The 25,925-nt window shown below is 34.9% G+C and overlaps 1 protein-coding gene across 3 annotated transcripts in view; it reads right to left on the bottom strand.

Moving 5' to 3' along the window:
* The window catches only part of FNBP1L (formin binding protein 1 like), a 106,354-nt gene that overhangs the window by 33,215 nt on the left and 47,214 nt on the right, over window positions 1-25,925 (bottom strand). For all 3 annotated transcript variants that reach the window (XM_074188193.1, XM_074188192.1, XM_074188191.1), the window contains exons 2-8: window positions 21,248-21,363; window positions 10,947-11,000; window positions 8,862-9,009; window positions 8,425-8,487; window positions 5,982-6,086; window positions 849-977; window positions 120-266 (exon numbers count right to left, since the gene is read on the bottom strand). In XM_074188193.1, the coding sequence (XP_074044294.1) occupies window positions 120-266; window positions 849-977; window positions 5,982-6,086; window positions 8,425-8,487; window positions 8,862-9,009; window positions 10,947-11,000; window positions 21,248-21,363 (762 nt within the window). The remainder of the gene's footprint in view (window positions 1-119; window positions 267-848; window positions 978-5,981; window positions 6,087-8,424; window positions 8,488-8,861; window positions 9,010-10,946; window positions 11,001-21,247; window positions 21,364-25,925) is intronic.

The following is a 25,925-nucleotide window of genomic DNA, read 5'->3' as shown; positions in this document are numbered from 1 at the left end:
CAAATTAAAGTTCAAAATATGTGGTGCTCTAATTCAAAGAGAAATATTCAGTAATATATAAACTTTATAGATTTTTTTATTCATATGTATCCAAGGAGAATACATTTAAGAGTACTTACTCTTCTTTCATCAACTGACTTTGCAGCATGAATCATTCCTTCCAAGCACTTTGAGATGATCGGAACAACTTTACGTTCTGAATCTGCAAATCCTTTGTAGCATTCACTGAGTTTGATGGTTCTTCGTTCATCCATTTCCTGAAGATGCTATCAATCAAAAAATTACATGGAGAAAAATATATGAGTAAATGTGGCATTGTGATTAAAAGCGTCAGCATACTACTAGATGTGATGATAATAATAAGAATAATGATAAGTAGGTAGAATTTATATAACAATTTGAGTTTTCTAAGTAGTTTACAAATATTGTTTATTTTATCTTCACTACAACCCTGAGAATTAGGAGCTACTATTAGTCACACATAGAGAGTTTATATGACTTGCCCAGGATCACACACGTTCTATCTGAAGCCAATTTTGAAATCAGATTGTACTGACTTCCAGGTCCAGCATTCTATCCACTATTCTACTTAAGTTACCCACTTAATGATGAAGGATAATAACTAACATTTATTTTTTAAATGTTCCTCTTTCATTTTTGTGGGCTATTATCTTAATTCTTGGGACTCTACCATCTTAAAAAAAATCTGAAAAAAATTTTCAAATTTATAATCATACAGATTTAACTTGTGGCTAACATTCCAGTGTCCTAGATCTGAGAGAGAAAATGCAAAATACTAAGGCCTTTCAGAAATATACTACAGGATTCATTTCATTTATAAAACTTACTTTATATATCTGAGGAATGACTATGTAAAAATGTTTATGTTGTTCTCCATTAAAGTTCTGAAGTTGTGCAGCATATTCATTTTTATTTTCATCAGCCATGTGTGTCCGAAGATTCAACTGTTGTTTAGCCTAACAACGAAATATCCAGAATAAGTTATTACAAATAAAAAAACGCATGTTTTTAAGAATCAAGACTAGATTTTATGAGTGGATAATAAGCCAAAGGTGGGTATTAGGAAGAAAAATATACTGACTATTTAAACACCAGCATATATTTAGTTATCACTGGATCTAAATTGTACTAAATTTAAATTGATCAGTTAATTTAAACAATTAACTTAAGTGCTAGCCCAATTTGTCTGAAGAGAACAAAAAGCATCTCAAAAACTATACAGTACCTTAAGATAAAAACATCATCCATTTTTATCAGCATAATAATGAAACTAAATATAATTGTATTAATAAATAATAAATATTATTGTTGTTGTTAAAAGATAAATCTATGTCCAAGAGCCTTGATTCAAATGATAGTCCCTTAGTAAAGGTGATATTGGGTCAACTACTGCAGCATCTCTGGGTCTAACTTTGCTTTACCTTTAAAATTAAGGGATTAGACTAAATGAACTCTAGGGTTCTAACTCTGGGCTCCAAAAACAATGTGAAATTGTCTAAAGTACAGAGTCGAAAGGTTTACATTGAACTTTTAAAAGTAATTAACTTTCCTTCACTGACACATCAGACATTTCTGAACAGCTCTGGCTAATGATTGCCTCCATAATGACTTGGTCCTCTTCAAGAACAAAAGACAAACATCAACAACATTCCTTCTGTTAACTCTAAAAAGCCACTGGAATCCTGGGATTTGTAGCTCAGACAGACAAGCATTCCCCAAGCCCACTTGATGGAACTTGGGATCTTTTAGGACTGAGTCCTGACAGATGGTCTTGAAGGGTAAAAAAGACCAGGGTTAACAAAGCTGGAAAGAACATGTACCAGAGTTAACAATCAGAAAAAAGGAAAAGCAGGGCTAAGCTGAGACAGAAAAGGGGGAAATGAGAATGGGACACTAGCTCTACAGGTGTTTCCTGGCATTTTTGGAGCAGAAAATATAGACTGTAGCTACCAGTTCTAACATTTTAAGGGCTGAGGGAATTTCCTCAAAAAGGTCTGATTTCCCCAAACTTCCCCTCCCCTCCTGATGTGGATCTATTAAAGTTGTAAACATAATTTACTAGTCTATTTACTCCAAAACTTCTGATAACCTGAATTTCTGCCTTGATAATATAGTTTAAGAATTAGCTAGAGATAAAGATAAATTCAAATCAGGGCAAAGAACCAACAAATGTTTGAAATTTTCCTAGCTCTATTGTGAGCTGTGATATTTCCTAGCTATATTCTGAGCTATGTTGTGATCCTGCTACCAACTTTTCATCCAATATAAATTCCCTGAGGCAGCAGAAGAAAAGAAAAAACATAAGGAACTGAAGAGCCATTACAGCTAATTACAACAGTATGATTAATTTAAATCTCCAGAGAAAATGAGAATGAGTATGAGAAGAGAGGGCAATAACAAATATCAGGAGGCTAACTACATTCCCCACAAAGACCAAGCAAAACCCTCAAACACCAAGTTATATTTGCTATTCTTTTTATGTGACAGATCTAATCCTTGGATTCAAATTCCAAAATGTATGCATGTTCTTAAACTTATGCTCATTTCCAACCCCAATAACACTAACAACCAAAACAAACTTCAGCAAAGAAAACAATGCAACTCTAGCAATCGATAACACCATGGGGTCAGCCAGAAACAGCAATAAAGAGCTTACATTCCATTCTCAATTCTAATCCTATCTCATCCAAAATTTAGATAACTACCTATGAAAATAAGTCAACAGTCATTTCAAAATCACTGAGAGGAAATCTGATCAAAAGAAGTATTTTTTCCTTAGGACATAAATGTTCCCTCCTTCTTATAATTTTCCCCTCTATTTTACCACCCTTTCGCACCTTTTCTGACTTTACTGCTCCACTTTTCTCATTTGTTTTGCCTTCTGTGTCTACAGCTGAATGCAAAGCAGAGCAAGAAAGGAAACCAGAAATAATTTAAGCCAATATTTTAAAGCATTCTCCACTATTAGAATGTGAGCTCTTTCAAGGCAAAAACTATTTCCTTTATTTTTCCTTTGAATTCTCAATACCTAGCATAGTATGTCTCATAGTAGGTGCCAGGCTGGGGTTCTGGAGACCCAACCTAACCTAATCCAGCTCCTCTTTCTCTGGTCTTTACAACCTCTTACTGTTCCTTTTTTTTCAGTACCTTCATTTTCTCCACCCTTCAGTTTTTTCTACCAACTACATTCTCTTTCCTTCCCTTTATATGACACTTATTGAACCAACTCAATATCTTGTTCCATTCCTTCCTGGATTACTCCCATCATCTGTATCCTTTCCCACTATTTACATACTGCTCAACATAACTGGAAGAAACCATGACCTCCAACTGACTAAATCTACTATAAATTTATGTTCTCTAAACTCAATTCAAACCTCAATTCAGCTAGTCAAAAATTATATTCCTCCATCAATGCCCTACACCACTCTTCACAGAGGTTGTTCCAACACTTCTCTCATCACTGCTCAAGTTTCAGATGGAGCCCCACCACCATCATCTAAAAACCTGACACCATTTAACAAGATTTCCATCTTTGCCCATTTTCCACATTCCATATCACTCAAACATCTTTACAATCCTCATCCTTCTAGTTTCAGAAGAAAAGAAATTCCTTCTTGCAAAGATAAAACCTTCTCTATGCACCATGGCTGTCATTACTATCCTGCCCATTCTCACTCTAATCTCCAATTTTTCTTTTCTTAATACCTAAATTTCCACATCTCCTTCCTCTTTAAATATTTTCACTTGATCTAACCCTACATACTAGCTACACTTCCCTTCTGAACTAAACACTTTGAAAAGAAGTCTCTAAATACCTTTACCTCCTCTCATCTCATTCTTTTAAGCCTTCTGCAGTCTAGCTTCAGATCAAGATGTTCAATAAACCTGGGTCTCCAAAATCACCAATAATCTATTAATTCCTAAATTAAATAAATGACCTTTGGTCAATCCTTTTCTTCCTTGACCTTTCTGCAGCCCTGGACACTGTCAATCATCTCTTTTTGAATACTATCCTACTTCTCTCTGTTCAATTACTCCTTTGTCTCCCTGGCTTAGTTTTGTCCAATCCTCCATTTCCTTTCATTATGGTATTTCACTTGGCGATTTCCTCAGTTCTCATTGACTCAATTATCATTTTTGGGTACATGACTATAAAATAAATCAAGCCTTAGTTTCTCTGAGAGCTACAGTAACACCTCTCCAAGTGTCCCTGGATATATCAAACAGAACTCATCTTTCCTCTCAAACATCCCTTTCTGAATTTCTTATCACTGTGGAGGTACACCCCCCCCATCCTTCTCAGTCATCCAGCTGGCAATTTTAATGTCACTCGCAACTCCTCATTCACACACTTACTACAAACAATGAAGACCTTGCCAAATGCTATAACTGCTACTTCCACAACCCTCTGGGCCCCTTATCTTCACTCAAAACAGCCAGAACCATAATGTAAGTCCTGAAACTTCTCACATGGACTACTATTATAGCTTCTATCTGGTTTCCCAGTCTCAAAGCTCTCCCTATTTGAATCTATTCTCCACACAGTTGTCAAGGTGATTTTTTTCTTTTTTCTCATTGTTGTTATTGGTTGTTTTTTATCTAATTACCAAGCATTTATTTTTTTCTGTATCTCCTTTTCCAATGAGAGGGCAAAAAAAGGAAAGAAATAAAAAACCCTTATAACCAGTAGTCAAATAAAACAAACCATTACACCGGCCACATCCAAAAAATGTGTCTAATCCTTCATATTAGTTTTCTATTACTTCTCTGTAACGATAGTCAGCTTACCCCATGGAATCAGGATTGATCACTGCATTAATCACAAGTGCTTAAGATTTTTCAAAATTGTTAATTTTATAATACTAACATCACAGTATAAATTGTTTTGGTTTCACTTCACTTCACTCTCCACTAGTCCATACCAATTTTCCTGGTTTCTTTGAAAACATTCCTTTCTTGATTTTTTATAACAATAGTATTCCATCATCTTCATATACCATAACTTGATCAGCCATTCACCAAATGATGTGCATCCCTTTATTTCCAGTCTTTTGCCATAACAGTAAGAGCAGCTATAAATATTTTTGTAAATTTAAGAACTTTTTCCCCTCTCTTGGATCTCTGAGGTAGTAGTGGTATAATCAACGGGTGAAAGAATATACTCACTATAAATTTGTCATTTTCTTTTTTACCAACCTTGCTAATCTGATGGGTGTGAGACCGAACCTCAGATGAGCTTTAATTTGCATTTCTCTATCAGTGATTTGAAACATTTTTCATATGACAGAATATCCTGGATGTCTTTCCATGGGGATCACTATTCATATCTTTTGATCATTTATCAATTGAGGATTAGATCTTATTCTAATAAATTTGAATCAGCTCCATATATATATATCTTGGCATCTGTTTCTCTCCTAATTTTAACTGCATGGAATTTGTGCAATTTTCTTTAAATTTCATTTGTTTAAAATTATACTTTTTCCTTCTCTCACCCTCTCTGGTTTTTTTGGTCTTGACCACTTCCCTACACAAGAGATAAGAAAGGTGATAATGTGATCTTTTATAATTAGATCAGATATCCATTGAAGCTTATCATGGTATATGATCTGAGCTTAATTTATTCCTAACTTTGAAAATTGGAATTGGCTTTTGGCTTTTGGCTTTGTTTTTGATTCCAGGCTCTCAGGTCAAGACCTAGTACAAAATGATAATTCTTTTCATTCATTTTTAATTTATAAGCATATTTTCTTACCCTATTTTTCATGAAACAGAAGTTCTTTGAAAGCAACAATTATGTCTATGCACACATATATACAATATATATTAAGTTAAAAAAAAAGGAAAAACTATTTAAATACCACCAAAGAAATTGCAAATACTGCAAGAAAAGCATGTCAGATCCTCTTTTAACCTCAAAGTCAGTTGAGGTTGTTTCTAATTTTTAGACATCTTACCTTTTCCACATCTGCCTTGGTTGCATTGGTGTCATTGTCCAGTCTTTCATAACTCTGCTGAGCTTTTTCTGCCTCTCTGCATTCCCTCTCAAACTTCTTTTTACTCTGCAGATGATGTGAAAGTATGATATTGAAATCAAATGAACTCATTTATTAAGCAATCATTTTGAATGTTAAAATCAGTACACTTGTCTTAAAATGTTAGATATTGCCAAAGGCAGCTTCTGAATGTAAAAGTCATCTTTGTATCTGATCAGACATTTGTTTCCATTACAGTAGGGATTTCATAGCCTTTTTTATGTCAATTGGTCCCTTTTGGCCATCTGGTTAAAAAGCCTATGGACTCCTCAGAATAATGCTTTTTAAAATATAAAATTCAAAGTATGAGATTACAAAGGGAATAAATTATATTGAAATACGTTAGCTTTTATAAAAGCTCACAGACACCAAGGTAAAAAAAACCTCTATCATTTTATCTATTGTTCTGTGACACTACTCTAGCCATTCTGTATCATGTATGAAGCCTTCTCCCATTTCTATGAACTCTTCCTATCATTCCTTCTGTCATATAATATCCATTATAGTTTTATATTTCACTGTACACATATTTTGTTTTTTTGTCACAAGTAATGCTGCTTCAAACACATTTTTTTCTCTCAACAACTTCCTTAGAATGGGGTTTTTAAGTAAATATATCTATACTTCAACATCTGCCAATAATAAACCAGAACATTCAGTTCTAGATTTTTGATGAAGCTAAGGAAAGTTCTCTGCCAGCCAATGAAGTATTTTGTTTTTAGGGATGCATTGGTATAAATAGGAGAGAAATAAAAGAGAATGAAGAAAAGGTGAAAGAATAATGGATAGATGTTCTCGAAGGTTATGTACCTATTCATACAATCACAGAATCAGAGATAAAAAGCTCAACAGTCATCTAGTGTTAATTTAGGTCATATAGCCTGTTTTAAAACCTCAGATGGGGGAAATCCACCACTTTGTGAAACAGCTATTCCATTCCTGGAGAGCTTTTAATACTAGGAAGTTTTCCTCATTTGAGACTAAAAGAGCCACTTTGCAACATCCCCTGTTACTTCTCATTCTGTTTCTGGGGCCAAAGACAGTAAATTCAATCCTTATTACATGTGACAGTCCTTCAAATTCTTAAAAATTGTTCTTCTCTCTCCTCTCTGTATACTCCCTTCTCCAGGCTCACACCCAGTTTCTTCATCCAGGGAATCGAGAACCTTCACCATTATCATTGCCTTTCTGGTCATGTTCTGGATTATTAATGACCTTCTTAAACTGTGGTGCCCACAATATTCCAAATGAGGCATCAAAGAAAACTGGAAAATATTATCTTCCTTTTAAGAAAACTCAGGATTTCATCGGGTTTTTTGACTGCTACATCACAATGCTGATTCAAACTGAGTAAGCACAACTGTCCATTGAAAACCCCAGATCTTCTTCATAACAATCACCATCTAAAATTCCCCTAACTTAAATGTTTTAACTTGATTTTTTTATACCCAAGTCCAAGACTTTACATTTATTACTATTAAAGTTTGTCTTGTTAGATTTGGTCTAGTATTATTGATTCAGACAGCCACACTGTGCTAGTTATTTCTTCCAGCTTTGTGACATCTATACATTTGATGAGTATATCATCTATGTCTTTATCTATGTCATTGGAAAAAAAATTTAAGCAGAACAGGGCAAGCACAGATGCCTTAAGTATTCCATTAGTAACCTCATGCCACACTGGAGAGAGAAAGAATTTATTAAGTGCTTAAAACATGCCAGTAGCCAGACAGGCATAGTGGCCGCAGTAGGGCTAAGGCCCACAGAGACTTGGGAATGGGAAAAAGGGATTACGACGCAGAAATAGAATGGGATTTCTAGTTCCCCTAGTTCAATGTAGGTCTGTTTTTTTTTTATCTCAGTTTCTGGCACTATTACCTTCTATTTCCTTGAGAGGCTTTAGACTAAACCTGAGATTTCAGGAACCAAAACTCCCAGGGAAGAGCTTACTAATCAACACCACAGAAAGGTTATGCAACTGGTAACAGCAGCAGAACTTGAATCTTGAGATAAAAAACTATTTTGCCTCTTAAACTGTCTTTAAATATGCTAGAAGTCAACTATAGGGGAAACAAGACCCTTCTCTAAAGTTTAAGGTGGTCAAAACAGTATTACTTTAAACATGAATACATAACGTAATTGTAGAACTCAAAAGGTGAAAAATTCCAGTAAAAACAAAACCATCATACCAACAACAAAATATTCTGTTTACTATTTTATAAGCTATTAGGTTATAAATCTAATGTAGATTTTCAATACTGTACTTACACATTAAACTCAAAAAGATGCAGATTACAAAAATACACACGAGGCCCAAATGGGTCTAACAAAACCACACACTAATCATGTGAACATTAAAACTCACATTATCCATTTGTTTCCAGCACATGTCAAGATATTGCTGAGCTTTTCGTCCTTCTTGGAGATGCTAAAAAGTGCAACAGAATAGAAAATGAAATTATACTTAAAAACTAACTAAATAAAATTTTTTAATCTAACATGTAACTTTTAAAAAGCTTTCTTGATTAATGAATTCTAACAAAACATGTAAAGAGACTGCCATAGGAAATAATTTTGAAGTTATCAATTGGCATAATCTTGTAAAATGAATTACTACTTGAAACTAAAAGACTGTACAAATTAGGTAAGTAAAATTCCTCTTGCAATCATGAGCCCATTAAAAAATTTAGGAGAAAAGAATAAGTCCAAGCTGATAAAATAAATTAAAATTAAGTAAGCTAGTGATTTTCTTCAATTACAATATTTTGAATATTAGGTATGGATATAAAATATAATAATTACCATTTTTCTTTCTGTTTTCAGATCATGAGAATACCTCATTAATTCACCATATACTCTGTGTCCCATTTCTTCTGCTACTACTTCTCGTTGTCCAGCATAGTCATTTAACTCATTAAGGATATTAAAAAAGGCTATACAGGAGGTAAACCTGTCAAAAAATAAATATAAAAGGATAATTTTTTTAATATTCATTAAGGATATCTTTAAGAAAGTATAAAAAGAATTTGAGGTGATAACAAATGTAAAAATATTGAACTTAATTACAGTTAAACTCTTATGAACTTCAAAAGGGAAGATCCTACACTAGGTCTTTAAATGGACATATGCTTCCATATTTGTTGAAGCAATCTTAATATATAAATATAAGAATATCTGGTGTGGAAAAGAAAGAAAAATACTACCTGCAGACCCTTTTAGCATACTGGTAATTGCTTAAGATGTCAAATTACTGGCCTGATCTTGGTAATGAACTTGGGTTCCTAGGCTTGGAAGCTGAACTTGTTGCAGAGATGATGTGCTTGCGCCAGGGTAGAACCTGCCAATCATACCACTCAAGTGCATTCCGATGGGTGATTTACAGGACAACTTTTGTATCAGCTCTGGACACAGCTGCCTGTTTGCCTGCCCACCTCCTGAAGGGAAGTAAGGTGCCAATATGGTTGGCACTAAAAAGGGGGATAAAGGGGGCAAAAATAAGGGGAAAGAATGTGTGTGGGGGGAAGGAGAGAAACAGAGAGTCACTATATTAAAATACAGAGATCTAGCCTTTTTATTTTGATTACCTTTTATTAATTGTGAAAAACTGCCAATATGGTGGTCTGATAGCTCAGAAATTCATAACAAACCTAAGAATCCTGACTTCTAATGTCAGGTAATTCTAATATTTATTTATTTTCATACAAAACCACACACAGTGAGTGAGTGAGAAAGAGGAGAGAGAGAATTTTCTGAGGTCTACTTTCTTCCTCTTTCTTTAAGGTATTTATCAATTAAGTACATTTCACACATATGCATTTCAATTATAATTATAAATGTGTTTGTCTAAAATTACTGTTACTTGTATATAAGACCATTCTATTTTCTCCAAGTGACTAGAACTCTGCACTCAAAATAAGCCTTAATAAAAATTTGCTATGTAAATGACCTTGACAAAATGACAATGGGGCATTCTCTTACTCTGTTCAGGAAATTATAATTACTCTGAAAAGTTATTAGTTATAACAATTAGGAATCAGTCAACAGTCAGAACATTTTCTCCAACAAAAAGAATCCCTATAAAATAAGATATTAAAAACTGGTGTTGAGGGGCGGCTAGGTGGCACAGTGGATAAAGCACCGGCCCTGGAGTCAGGAGCACCTGGGTTCAAATCTGGTCTCAGACACTTAATAATTATTACCTAGCTGTGTGGTCTTGGGCAGGCCACTTAACCCCATTTGCCTTACCAAAAAAAAAAAAAATGGTGTTGAATTCTAGTCAAATTTTCCTCTGAAGATTGTGGCACACATAAAAGATGCATAAGCCCTAAAGCATGGTCTTAATTCACTCAAAAACTTTCTCTTCAATTATTTCAAAAAGCAATTCATCAAGTCCATTTAAAAAGATAATGTTTATAAAAAGGAAGCTCTTTTTCCCATATCTTACTGAATCAAGTTCTTTATTAATTTCATTTTTGTATTTGAAATTAATTTTGAAATACTGTTGGAAAGTATAATAAGTTACCACAAAGAAAAGGTCATGACAAATCACTTCAAATTGTTTTTTAAATAACAATCCTTTCCATATTTAAGACAATCCTATTCATACTTTAGTTAAACATCATCAAGTAATACATTTTATGTCTACCCTAGCTTCTAAAATATTTTTCATATTGGTCAAGTGTCTTTCTACAACTGATACATCATTGTTCATCTATATTCTACTATGATGAAAAAAGAACTGGCAATCTATAAAAAATGCTCATGATGAGTTCTAGCAATAATAAATATTTTTGTCCAAGTTAGTTATATAATTGCATAATGACATCATGTTGTTAGGTAAGTAAACAAATGTTCTATAAACAGATACCAAAAATGTTTGTACTTTACCTAGGCTCTTCATCTTTTGATGAACGCTTAGGACAATATTTCTTAACGAGATTCCTAAACAGAGAAAAAGATATAAAGGAAATTATACAAATGCTATTAATTGAATAAAAATACTATCAAAGTTTCCAATTCTCATATATACTATTATATGGTTAGAAAAGTAGAAGATAATTTGAAAACATTTCTTAGTGAAACAAGGCAAATGGCAAACATATCTCTACTATAAAGCACTCCCCTACTGACATTCACTTCTGAATGGGATTGAAAAAGCATTCTTAGTCATGTTGGAATAAGAGAATGAAAATGAAAGACGGAAAAATTGGGGGCAATTTTTTAAGTCCATATTATTTTCTTTGATTATGATCTTTAACAAATCAGCAATTTTTCATACAAGCCAAAACTCAAATTTTTACAGACAGGTGAGTGCTGATGTTTTATCATGAATAAAGATGAAAAGCATTTGAACACAATTCTTTGCAGTTACTGTATCTTGCTTTAAGCAACTTGCCAATTTAATTAAATCTCTTCATGGGTTTCAAGAACTTCTAAAACTTAGTGTTTATACCAGGGCTTCAGTTTATTATTTCAGTGATGTAATAATAAATTTGCTCGTCTATTAACTGCATCAAGCAACTTGACTCTTTGCTGCAATTCAAAGCAGGTTACTTTCATTTCACTCTTTAAAAAATGTTACTGATGCTCACTACTCAATAAAAATAAAACTGCCATGTTGGCCCCTTATTAAAAAACTACACAAAAAAATCCTCTCAAAATACTGGTCAAAGATTAATTTCTTGATAAACTCTTGCCATATAAACCTTGATTCTGTGAATGCTGGCAAGGACTACCATAAGTAATGTAATTTTTAAATGTCAACATTAAAACCAAAACCCCCCCAATATTCCTAAACTCCATGATAAAATTAGTTGTTTGGAACTTGTAATCCATTTTCCCTATACAGATCATAGTTTTATGCGCACACACACACACACACACACACACACACTAACACAATTAAATTTACTCACAGGATCAAGGTCTCTATGTTAGTCCACAAAAGCCCATTTAACTCATAATAAAAATAAACTATATATCACACTAGTCATAAGTTTTCTCCCCTTTCAATAGTGATCCAAGGCAAAACTGATGCAAGCCAACCTTATTTATGGCACCCTCCATTATTTTTATTTTGTCTTCTGGCTTCTACAAATATTCTCAGTTCTTTGCAATTATAAAATATAAAAAAAAAACATTTCATTGGTCCGTCTATTTTTTATGTATGACATATTTGAAAGCCATACACATTACAATGCCTCCATTTCTTTAAAGAAAGGTAGTACAATGGACACTTTTCTGGATTTGGAGTTAGGTAGACCCAAGTTCAAATCCAGCCTCATATATGTAACTAGCTGTATGAGCACAGGCAAGTCATTTAACTGTTATTTGCCTCTGTTTCATCATCTGTAAAATGGGGATGATAATAATACTGCTTACCTCGCAGAATTGTTGGGAAATAATACTAGGAAAGTGCTCAGCACATGCTTGGCACATATATTAAGTACTACATAAAGATTAGCGATTACTATTATTATTATTATTATTATTAATTCTTATCTATAGGCAGTCACTAAGTGGGGATATGAGAATGGAATACAAGACTTGGAAATCAAGAAGCTCTGAATTTAAAGCCTGTCTCAGATATGACTAAGTGTATGACTTTAGGCAAGTCACTTCACTGCTCAGCTTCAGTTTTCTCTATGTAAAATGGAATTAATAGCACATATCTCAAAGGGTTATTCCTACAATCTCCTAAAGGACAACTACAACATAATATGTCCTATTCCTTCCCTCCTCATATCTTCATCTTTCTCAATCTTCCTACCACAACATTCCCTTTCTTAACACCACATTGTCCTGGTTCTTCTTCACTTTTTTTTATGCTTTTTGCAAGGCAATGGGGTTAAATTGCTTGCCCAAGGCCACACACCTAGGTAATCATTAAGTGTCTGAGGTTGGATTTGAACTCAGGTACTCTTGACTCCAGGGCCAGTGATCTATCCACTGCGCCACCTAGCTGTTCCTTCTTCGCTTCTAAATGGATTCTTCTGTGTTTCTTCTCAAATACTTAAAAGTGAGTATTCCTTTAACACTCTATACATTTTTCCTTGGAAAATTGCATTCACCCCTGTGAAATCAACTATTACCCCCACCCACAAATGAACACCAGATCTCTAAGGGAAAGTCAAGTAGAGGCACCCCATGCTTTCCCTCGAACCCAAAGACCAAGGGAGGGAATAACCCCTTTCCAGTCTGGGCCCCATCATGAGGAGCTACAACAACTGTTGGGAAAAGAACCATTGGTTCTACATTATCACTACTATGAACAACTGCAGGGAGACCTCAGAGCTGCAGGAGTGGCAGCGCTGTCCAGATCTCCCAAACCGACTTGTAGCTCAGTTCCCCACAACTATCATCTGGGAAAGCAACTCCTGTGGAGCAAACATCTCTGCCAACTGCTGACATTCCTTAAGTATGAAAGTTAGTCTAAATGAGGAAAGCAGCAAAGTTCCTCTGAAAAAGAGAAGAGAAGCAGCAGGTACTAGAAAAGTCAAGTTATCCTCCCCTCCCTTCAGATTCTGATCAATATAGGCCAGAACCTGGAGTCCAGCCACTGAGAAGAACAGATCTAAATTTCTTTATGTCACCAAAACCACCTGTTCACCAATTGCTTGCATAAAAGTTAAGTCCAAGGGGTCTGGAAATGGCAGTTTTCCCAGTCCCTTGGTCCTGCTTTGAGTTCAAGTCTCAAAGACATCATCCAAGTAAACAAATGTTTGTAGCTATTATATAGTTAAGATTTTTTTTTTTACAGTTACATTTTTAATAAAATTTTTACACTGGTATTTTCTTTTGATTTATTCATCCATCTAGTTTTTATTTCTTGAATTAGGGCTTTGTGACAAGGCCAGACCCCACCTCCTGATGTACTTTTGGGTGGGTGGGCAACCCTATTTAATTTTTCCCTAAGTTACCTGAGGATTTTTGCTGACTGCCTTCCCAGGACAAGGATCAGTCTTCCCCCAAGTCAGCCAAACACCCCAATCTTTTGAGATTTGGAATCCTGGACCTTAATAAGGGCCCTCTCTGGGACCTCAGGACAGTCAGAGATCTGAAAGTCCTATCAAATGTGACACTGTCCCATTTCCCAGTCACTCTCAGATGCTGCTCTCAGGATCTACATGGTCTCCACTCTGGTATTTCTCAAGAAAGTCTTCTCTTGCCACTGACTGTGAACACAGAGCTTGGAAAACTACAAGGTATGAGTGAGGGTAGAAGTCCCCACTATCATTTCCAGCTGGACAGCTTGACTGCTGTTCAGGCATGATGCTAACTTCGCTGTTTTGTTAGAGGTAGGTATGGAGGAGCCAGACAGCTCACCTTAACTTCAGGTCATCTTGGCAGAAAATCAGACATCCTTTCACTTAGCTATGACTTCCTCTGCTTGTTTGGTCTCAATCATAACATCAAGATTGAAAAGATCCAGTTCCACAGGTAAAATGTTACTAATTAATCAGACAAAGAACTCACATTTTATACCACCAAAACTCAATGTCCACGTTTTATATTTTCTACACTCTTGTCACAAATGAAAGGAGACCACATAAGACAGAACACTCTTTTGTATGTTTTCTCCAATTGAAAAGGACTTTTTAAAAATAGAAAAAAAATGATTAACTTTATTTAATTTGGGTTTATTTATAGCATGTGAAATAAGAGCTATACAGAATAAAGTCTCTGTGGCATCTGTGCTAGAGACAGAGGTGTATCAAAGAGACTGCTTGATCTGAAGTCACAAAGTTTTGGGTACAAATACTAAGAAGTTCCACTACCTGTGAATTCTGGGCAATTCATTTAAGATCTCTGGGCCTCAGTTTTTCCATCTGTAAAATGAGGGTACTTGATTCTTGTTGCTTCCAAATCTAAATCTATGATCCTATTTAATTCTAAAAACAAGATAGTCAAATACCCACTGTTACCATATGCCCAGTATATAATGTGCTTGCTTATTAGTATTTTATCATAGAAACCTGGCAAGAATATATATGACCAAATTTAGTGATAAAGGCTGGTAGTAACATAGAATACTTCTTATGATTTCTCTTTTTCCTTAAATTTGAATCCTAGCTACCACCAAAACCTAAAAACAAGTAAATTGTACTATAAAATAAAATATAAGATCCCTAAGGACAGGGACCATTTCTACCTGTTCAAACAGTAGGTATTCAATAAATCCTTTTTAAATTTAATCTAACTGAATTGAAAGGCAGTATGAAGTACATGAAAGCACACTGGAGACTAGGTCTGGTATAAAGTTCATTCAAAAATTATCTCCATGGAGATAATTCCGTTACCTTTCTAAGAATCGGGTTTTTTATCTGTTAAATGGACAAGGTGGTCTTTCTAGTTTGTTTGCTTTCTATATGCATTTCTACAGGACAAAGTCAAAACACATACAAAAACTTTTACAATGGGAATACTATGAATTATGTGGAAATACAGTGATCTGGACACTAAATTTATTCTGTTTTTTCTTTCTTTTAAAAATTTATTCAGCATGTTATTTTTAGAACTTTGAGTTCCAAATTCTCTCCCTTCTTCCTATTCCACTCCCCTCATTGAGAAAGCAAACAATCTGATATGAGTAAAAAATGTGGACACCAAATTTATTAAAAGCAAATATTTACTTTTAATTAATTTTTTTTTTAGGTTTTTGCTAGGCAAGTGGGGTTAAGTGGCTTGCCCAAGGCCACATGACTAGGTAATTATTAAGTGTCTGAGGCCGCATCTGAACTCAGGTACTCCTGACTCCAGGGCCGGTGCTCTATCCACTGCACCACCTAGCCACCCCAATTAATTCTTTTTCAATCAGTAAAAATCTACCTTCTTAAACTCCTAAGTCTTGCCCCCTTCCTCCCCATCTGAGGAAGAAAGAAAAATAAAATGATAAAGTTCCCCTATGGTCAAGCAAAACAAAAGTCCACAAGGAAGGAAAATGGAGGTGGGCTATATGGGGAAGGAGAGAGAGAGAGAGAGAGAGACAGACAGACAGACAGAGACAGTGAGAGAGAGAGAGACAGAGAGAGGACAGACAGAATGAGAATATGAACGGTTAATCATCACTATGACTAAAGTTCCTATTCTTTCAAAGCAATTAGTCTCCATAACATTGTTGTCATTGTATAAATTATTCTCCTGGCTCTGCTCACTTCACAATGCATAAGTTGATACACATTTACCCAAGTTTCTTTGAAATCATTCCCTTCATCATTTGGGGGGGGGGGCAGGAGAGCAATGGTTAAGTGACTTGCCCAAGGTCCTCCTGCCTCCAGGGCCAATGCTCTATTCACTGCCCTTCATCATTTCTCACACTCCCAAGAGTATTCATCCACCATAACTTATTCAGTCACCCCTCCAGTGATTGACGTCCCTTCAGTTTGCAATTCTTTATCACCACAAAGAGAGCTATCATAAATATTTTTGTACATCCTTGTTTGATTTGGCTCAGATCTAAACCCTCTCTAAATCTACACTCCCTCTAAATTCCCTTTCTGCTCTTGCATTTCCCTCCTAATTCTCTATTCGGTGTCCAACTTTGCACATATACTCTTTTCCTCACTTTGACCATTCAAATGAAGAGTGAGGGTCAATTTACTCTCAACTTACTATCCTGTTCTCTTCCTAGTGTACTCCTCTTGTATTCCCTTTTCCTTCTTTTAAGATTATCCAGTCATAAAAGAACTACTTCAAGTCTTCTAATTATCTATAATCTCTGATGATGGTAGGACTCAAAGTAGACGCATCATCTCCCCACATTAGAATGCAAACAATTTATTTCTCTTTAAATCCTTTTTTTTGCATGTTAACCCCTTAACATTTGACTGGCATTTCTGACTCCAGTATTTGCACTTCTAAGTTACTTAACAACTCTTGTCTTTTCATCAGGATAGTTTAGAATGCCTCTATTTCATTAAAGCTCCATTTTCCCCTGAAGGAACACTGTTTTGATGGATGGGTCCTGGTTGCACATCTATTTTTGCTTTCTAGAATATCATATTCCAATTTCTCCATTTATAATGGTAGCTGCTAAATTGTAAATGATTCTGACTGTGGCTTTACAGAGCCTGAATCCTTTCTTTCTGGCTGCTTTTAAGTATTTTTTTTCCTTTGATGTGGAAGCTCTGGATTTTGGTCAAAATATCGTTAGAAGCTTTCATTTGGGGCTTTCCTTCAAGAGGTACATGACCAGTAGATTCTATTTTTAGTTTGTCCACTGGTTCTTATATATCTTTTCAGGTAGCTCAAAGATTCTTAAAATAATCTCTCCTCAATTTGTTTCCCAAGTCAGTTGTTTTTGCTATGAGGTTGTTTCCATTTTCTTTTTTTTTTTTTTCCAAGATGACTTGGTTCTTTTTCTGTTTGCTCACTCTTCCAGCCCACTTCCTGACTTTGCACTTTATGCTGGGTGGTCTATCCTTAGTGAAATCTAATTGCAACTCTAACCTAGGTTTGTGTCTAAGGCCTACAGGCTCCATTTGGAGTTTCAAGAGACCTCTAGACTCAAGTAACTATTAGCTACTTGGAAAGTTCTACTGGTTCAGAGTGATAACAGTCAAGACTTTTCTTTCATCTGGGAATCCTGCCCTAGTTATTCCTCAACAGGCTTCAGACTGGACTGGAAGCTGTAAGTAAAACCCTGCTCTGCTGCATAATCTAACCCACACTAGGGCTGCTGCCTTCTACACCTGGCTCTACCTTTACAAATATTTATTTCCAACAAAGTTATGATCATTCAGTTATTTCTCATTTAAACTATAGTGTCTATTTTATATAATTATAGCGTACATATATACACCTGTACATACATTCCTTTAAGTTTCCTTAATTTCTTAATACTTACACGCTCGGGGACAGCTAGGTGGCACAGTGGATGGAGCACTGGCCCTGGAGTCGGGAGTACCCGAGTTCAAATCCAGCTTCAGACACTTAATAATTACTTAGCTGTGTGGCCTTGGGCAAGCCACTTAACCCCGTTTGCCTTGCAGAACCCCTCCCCAAAAAAATTACTTACACGCTCATTCTTTGATCCTATTTCTGGTTAATACAGGAAAAATTTCCAAGTCCTATTTTCCAACTATTGCCTCTTAAAGAAACAAACTTGAGTGAAATGCTGTTATAATTATACCAGCAAGTAAGAAGACATCTCAAATGTCATAAGAGGAAAAAAGGCACGTGGCAAAAAAGTCACATGTTATTTGTCTTCCAAATCCCTGCTTTTCCCTCCACATAGCTAACAGATCAAAAAGCCAAAGGGATTAAGAAAAACTTTGTAGATCAGAAGTGGAAAGAAGAAAATATATTTACATCATCTGACTAATAATAATTGTTAAAATATTAACTAATAACATTGTTAAAAATAAGGAGACAAGAAAAACTTATTTTTAAATCTATATGGAGATAGCATGACACAGTAGCTCACAGGACTCATTTCAAATCCTAGCCCTGTCACTTATTATGATTTTGGACATTTAGCCTTTCCAGACTTCAGTTTTCTCATTTGTAAAAAAGAAGGGATTAGATTAGATGGTTTCTGGTGTTCCAAACAGCTCTAAATCTATCAATACATTCCCAATGATCCTCTAGTTTACTGAAATACAGTTTCTAAAATGAATGCAATGAAATAAAAGTTCCTACTTAGTATTCTGAAGATGGACTTGTGTTTGTTTCCCTGACATAGTGGACTGTAGTAATGTACTTCACCAAAAGAAAGTTGTATGTTTCTCATTAGGAGAGAATGAGCAGAAAGTCATTCAAAGTGTTAACTTTTAGCTTATCTGCAGCAATTACAAAGGCCCATACTTGTACTCCTTGTTGCAGAAGAGTAGTTGCTAGAAGGCTTGAGTTGGGGAATTCTGAACTGCGAGAATGGTAGTGCTGAGCAGGCATCCAGTTGGTTTGTTGGTTCTTGTCCTTCATTATCAAAGACCAACATGACATCACCATATTTGAGACAAATTATTGTGTATCTTACTGCAGCTGATCAGACCTATATGAACTCAGAATGCTCCTCTATAGGTTGGGCACAAACAGTCCATGGGGACACCTGGAGTGGGTACTATAATCTTATGGATATCATGTTTCTTTTCAGCTGCTTCCATTCTGCTTTCCTCATAGAGCACAGCACCTTCTCTAATGAAGACACGCCATGCTAGGCAGTCCCATGCCAGTGTCTCTGATGTTGAACAATTCATTCTAAAGTTCTTCAAGGAGACCTTCATCCCAGTATCGCTTCCTCTGACCCTGTTGTGAGTGCTTGCCCTGTGTGAGTTTTCCATAAAAGTTTTTTTTTGGCAAGCATACATCTGGCATTCTAATAATGTGTCCAGCCCATTGTGGTTTCCCTCTCTGTAATGTTGGAATGTTAGGCAGCTTAGCTCGAGAAAGGACCTCAATGTCTGGCATCTTCTCCTGCCAGGTGATCTTCAGAATCTTCCTAAGACAATTTAAATGGAAGCGACTCAGTTTCCTGACATGGCGCTGGTCGACTGTCCAGGTTTCACAGGCATTTAGTGATGAGATCAACACAACAGCTCTGTAAACCTTCAGTCTGGTAGTTAGATTAATACCTCTTCTCTCCCATACTTTCTTTCAGAATCTCCCAAATACTGAGCTAGCTCTGGTGATGTGAGTGTCAACCTAATGGTTATAAAGTGATGTCTTTTGTTGCATATGTGAATTGGATTTAAGTGAGGTAGAGCTGTACAAAGTCAAATGCCTCTCTTTTGCAAAGTCATCATGATCCAGCATAAAAGGACAGTCAAGACAACTAGTGATGGCTCTAGATACAGTGGATGGCCTTGACACCTTTGATGTCTAGTCAAGCTCTAAGAGCTCCACAGCATTCTGCTTCAGTTGGTCCTTGGAACAAATTGTTCTCCTCCACCCGTTATACTAGTGGAAGACTTCACATGCTTGGGAAAGGTCTGAAGACACCCCTCACTACTCACCGATGAGGGTGAGACTCCTTCGGTTACCTTAACCTGATTTAGGCACACCTGCTGAAAACAGCTGATCAGGCTGTGCATGCTTCAACTGCTTGGAGCCACAGGTGAGAGTTAGGTGGCTCAGGTGGACTGGAAGCCCTCACTCCAGTATCAATATGGCAAACCCCAGGAGTTGAGGACTACCAGCCCACCTTGAAAAAAGTCAAATTGACCCAGAATGGAAAAACAGAATAGGTTAAACATTCCACATAGTTAGAATTGAATCAATGAGTATACTACTAGCCTAGAAAAGATAGGGAAGAAATAGTGCTAATAATTATAAGAAATACATAAGATAATACTGTTAGGATACAAAAAGATTGCAAAAGGGTAGAAAAATGAGTCAAATCTAAGATGAAATATAATGAAGATAAATGAATTCTAAATTTGGATTTTTAAAATCAATTTCATAGAGGATGTGTGCTTTTCCACAAACTACAGATTGTGGGGGAAAAGTTTTAGATACTGTAGTAAACAAGATTAAAGAGAAAATATAACACAGAAGGAAAAGGGGGGGAAATGTATCCTCGAATTGAATTTACAGAGGAATAGTGATCAGAGCAAGGTGAGCCATAGTCCACTGAACTATGGATAATCTAGATCTAGACCATTATATTAAATTCTTGGCATGATATCTTAGAAAAGAAATTGGTAAATTTGAGTGCTTTTACAAACTGGTAGTGAGTGGAGTGAAAATCAAGCCAAATGATCAGCTGAATAACGATATTTGGCTTGGAATTTCTGCTTGGCCCCAGAGAACAAAAATAAAAACAATGGATAGAAACTGAAACGGTGGAATTTGAATTGATATAAGGAAAAGCTTTCTAATAGTCACTGCTGTCCCAAAGTGGAAAGAAGCTCCTTCAAGGAGGACAGAGTTCATCAATTGTCACAGATTTTCAGGCAGGAGAAGGATGACTCACTTGACTCATCAGTGACGGTGAAGGGATTTCTGTTTGAGTTTGAGTTGCACTAGATGACCTCTTAAGGTCTTCTCAATTCCAAGATTTTGTAAAAGTATTCTTTAAGGTTTAAGAACAAAAAAGAAAAGTAATCATTCATATAATCAATCATATCTGGGAAAGGCAGAAAATGATAACAAATTAAGAACACAAGCTTTCTCCTCTGATAATGCACTTATTTATCAATCATCTTTAAAAAATTAGGTGTGAATTTTTAATATATAAAAATTTAACTTACCTCAACTGCTTTGCATAGTTCTGTTCAATTTCTATCCTTTCTTTAACAAATTTTGCATATCTTTCCAAGAAGTCAATTCCCCACTGTGTATGCTTGTCTAGATTATCAAACTGATCCTATAAAATAGGAAAAAAGTATTAAAGGCCTAAATATTTATTCACAAATATCAGTTCCAACTTCTGTATTTTCTAACCACACACAAAAAAGAAAAATATAATTCTTTTTCCAAGGAAGCAAAGATATTAATTAGTAGGATAGGAATAAAATTCAGGACTTTTGATTCCAAATTCACTCAATTCACTTTCTGTACTACTGTGGTCAAATGTATATACCCAAGGAGAAGGTAAGACAAAATTTTTGATATTCCTGTTCTCTCTCCCTCCCATTTTTTGACATTTTTTCATCACCTTCATTTCTAAATATATACCTTTTTATTCCGTTAGCAAGAAAAAAAAAGAGAGGGAAAAAGCAGTTCAGTAAACCTAATCAACACATTAACTGAGTCTGACATATACAATGCTTCACCTACTCCTAGTACTCCCAACTTCTGCCAAGATAGAAGGGAAAAGAGCATTTTCTCATCTCTACTTTGAAGCTAACCTGAGTCACATATAGGAGGAATGCTATGGTATTCATAGAGCAAAATAAATAACTTTAAAATCTGCTGCAATTAACTAGTATAGAAATAAAAAGAATGATGATTCTGTAGTTGGCATATACAGATCAAAATTTAAATATCTTAGTTTTGAATGTCAGTTAATAAGTGAACAACAACACAGATTATTTTTCTTTTGGATAACAACAGTAATTGGCACTTATGTAATGTTTTCAAGTGTAGAAAGTGTTTTAATCCTCTTAACAACCCTATGAGGCAGAATCTAATATCTCTTTTTATAGAAGAAGAAACTGAGGCTAAGGGATGATATTAAATGGCTTAACCCAGGAAAACAGAACTATCAAGTACATGAGCTGAGACTTGAATTCAGGTCTTTTACACTCTATCCACTTTACTACCTAGACAACAAAAAGAAATGCTATAAGAAATATATAACATGGAATAATCATAAATGACAAAGATTTGTCTTGAATTTTCCTTTATTCTTGCTTTATGCAGAAGTGGGTTCAACCTAGATATATACAGAGCAGTTCCATTATAGAGCTAGGAAAAGAATCCATGGCATAGTTTGAGGAAAATGGGAGTAGGGAGAGTGAAATCTTTTCAGGGGAACTGACAAAGAACAAAAATAAATGGGCGTTTTCAAGTACAACTCCCTCATGTATCTACTTTTATCAATGGAAACAAAGTTTAAATCAAAATCAACAAAACTGAGACTAACTTGACATACTGACTTAAATTAACAGTAAATATAAGGAGAATTGAAAAAGCAGTACACACAAAGTTAAATTTCAATGTCTGCCACTATTACCATGAGTCAGCAAAATTGTCACCTTTCTTTTGCTGCAATTCAGTACAAAGTTTTTTAAGTTCCAAGCTACACAATTTTTGCAATGGAAGTATTATCAGCAGGATTTCTGAATGGCATTCATTTTATTAAATGCAATACAAACTTATTCTTGTTTTTTCAAGGCAATGGGGTCAAGTGACTTGCCCCAGGTTACATAGCTAGATAATAAAGTGTCTGAGGCCTGATTTGAACTCAGGTCCTCCTGACTCCAAAGCTAGTGCTCTATCCACTGCACCACTTATCTGTCCCAAGCTTATTCTTTAAAAAAACAAAATTAAAGTGAATTGTCTTAAATTACTTATTGTCAATGCATGTAACTAAAAGGGGAACTGTTGTACTTATGTAGCAAGGATGATTCACCATTAAACAAAATCATTTTACAGAAATATCTAAAACCACTATTATATCAATCAATCTTGTGACAAAATGCAACATTCATTTTGTGATAAAAGCCCTACAAAACACAGGAATAGAAGGATCTATTAAAAAATTAAGATAATCAGACTATCTCAAAAGCCAAAAAGCTAACACTATTTGTAATGGAGTATGAAAAGTTTTCCTAACGAAGTAGTAAAAACCTCAATGAATTTGCAAAGAAACAGATACAATCAAAACCTTCAATGAAGAAACAGAATTATAAGATCATTAATTTAAAGTTGTAGGGAACTAAGACTGCAATCTACTCCAACTTCCCTCATTTTACATTAGAAGAAACTGAAGGCCAAGATTAAGTAACACAAAAGAAATCCTCATATCAACAGTATGTCAAAATGATATTAACAAAAACCTGTAGCAAATACCAGAAAAGGAGAGAGCTAATTTAAAATAACTACAAATATTACAAAATATCTGTGAGTCAATCTACCAAAGCTATACCAAGATATAAAATCTATGAATGCAAATTCAAGATAAATAACTGGTGTCATATTCATGACTCATGGTTGGGCTATATGAATATGCTAAATTGTGATATTTCCATTTCTAAAAATATGCCATTTAATTATGTCTCCTACTTCTTTCACCACCATAATTATCCCAGGATCCCTTCCAAAGAGTCATCTTATATAATAAATAACACTTGTTTTAAAGGAGAAATCAGCACAACTGAAAATCAGCAACACACTGAAAAAGTCTGGAAAAATTCACACTAACAACTGTAGGAAGTTTCCACTTCCATGAAGAGACTAGTTGGAGTATCCCCTCATATCTCTTTTGTAGAGTCATGCTAGATTTTTATAATTTTGTTACATTTACTTTTAATGGGGGGGGAGAATTGTTCTTTCCATTTTCTTGCTATAGGTATTGTATATATCATTTCCTTGGCTCTGCTTACTTTGCTCTGGATCAGTTTGTGTAGACCTTCTCTGTATTCCTCATATTTTCCATTACTTACAACACAATAATATCCCATTAACTTCATGTACCACAATTTATTGAGCTATTTCCTCAATAAGTGGACATCTATTTATTTTTTCTACTTTGTTTCTAATTCTTAGCTATTACAAAAAAGTGTTGTTATATTTTGTTGTATACATTAATGATGATATCTAAATTAATTTACAAATTCAGTCCTAACTTACCAAATTATGGAGAACATGAGATATAGATAGGGAGGCAGAAAGGAGTTTACTTTGTAGACCTAGTAAAATAATAACAAATTTCATTTAATAGAAAGAGAACTATAATTTCAAGGCAGATAATGAAAAAAAATCATACTTTAGACTTTAAATGATATTACAAAGCAGAAATCATCAAAAACACTTGCTACTTGTTTTAAAAACACCAAAACAGAAACAGATCAGCAGAATGAGCAGTCAGCTACTCAGCCAAGCTCAGGAAAATCCTACCATAGACCAAGCCCAACAAGTACGTAAAGAAGGGAATAATAAATGCTGGAGGAATCATGGGAGGACAGGCATACATTACTGATAAAAACCAATTGGAAAGCAATTTCTAATCACGTTTAAAAAATGAAAAAGGAGACTACAATGACCCTGACCTCTGATCTAGAGATCCTATTTCTAGGCAAAAATTGTAAGGCAGTCAAAAAATATAATTCAGGATATCTATCATTGGAATTCACAAATACTATTATGGACAGAAAGGAAAGCTGTTCTGTGTCTGTTTCATATAAATATTTTAGCTATATAGAATAACATATAGCCCAATAAACTGAAACATGCTAAAATATATGAAACTTTTTAGCAACGTAGGGAGAAAATTAGATGATTTCTCATAAATAGAAACAAACTAACAAAATCTCTATCAATAAAAAGACCTACAAGACTAGTGAATTCCTTACATAAAAGGCTTCATTCAATAGAAATTTTGTTTTCAACTACAAACTATCAATATTTTTTAAATGAACCCTGGAAAATTCTATGCAAGCAGCTTTGAATGATGCTATCTGCAGAAAAAAATGGTAAGGGTATTAGAATAGCCCATGTGTCTAAAGATGAAATTAAAACCTTTCTACCTGGCATTGTAAATGAAAAACCACAACAAATACAAATAAAGATGATTATATATATTATGATAAACTATTGAAATTGCTATTTCTGACAAAGGACTCATTTCTAAAATATATAAAGAACTAAGTCAAATTTATAAAAAAACCAAGCCATTCCCAAATTGACAAATGGTCAAAGGATATGCAGGGGCAATTTACAGATGAGGAAATCAAAGCTATTCATAGTAAGGTGAAAAATTGTTCCTAATCACTGCTGATAAGAGAAATTCAAATTAAACATCTCTGAGGTACCACCTCACACCTCTCAGATTGCCCAATATGACCAGGCTGGACAATGTTCAATATTGGAAGGGATGTGGGAAATCTGGGACACAAATACATAGTTGGTGGAGCTGTGAACTCATTCACTTTTCTGGAGAGCAATTTGGAATTATGCCCAAAGGGAAATAAAAATGTCCAGCAATACCACTATTGGGTCTATACCATGAAAAAGATCATGAAAAAGGGTAAAAACATCACTCGTACAAAAATATTCATATAAGTTCTATGGTGGCAAAAAATTGGAAATTGAGCAAATGTCCATCAGCTGGGGAATAGCTGAACAAATTATGGTGTATGTACATTATGGAACAATTATTGTTCTATTAAAAACCAGGAGAGATGGGATTTCAAAGAAGCCTGCAAAGACTTGCATGAACTGATGCTGAGCAAGATGAGCAGAACCAGAAGAATACTGGACACC

The sequence above is a fragment of the Macrotis lagotis genome, chromosome 5 (assembly GCF_037893015.1).
Source record: "Macrotis lagotis isolate mMagLag1 chromosome 5, bilby.v1.9.chrom.fasta, whole genome shotgun sequence".
Classification (NCBI taxonomy): domain Eukaryota; kingdom Metazoa; phylum Chordata; class Mammalia; order Peramelemorphia; family Peramelidae; genus Macrotis; species Macrotis lagotis.
This window is presented reverse-complemented; position numbering and strand designations above follow the sequence as displayed.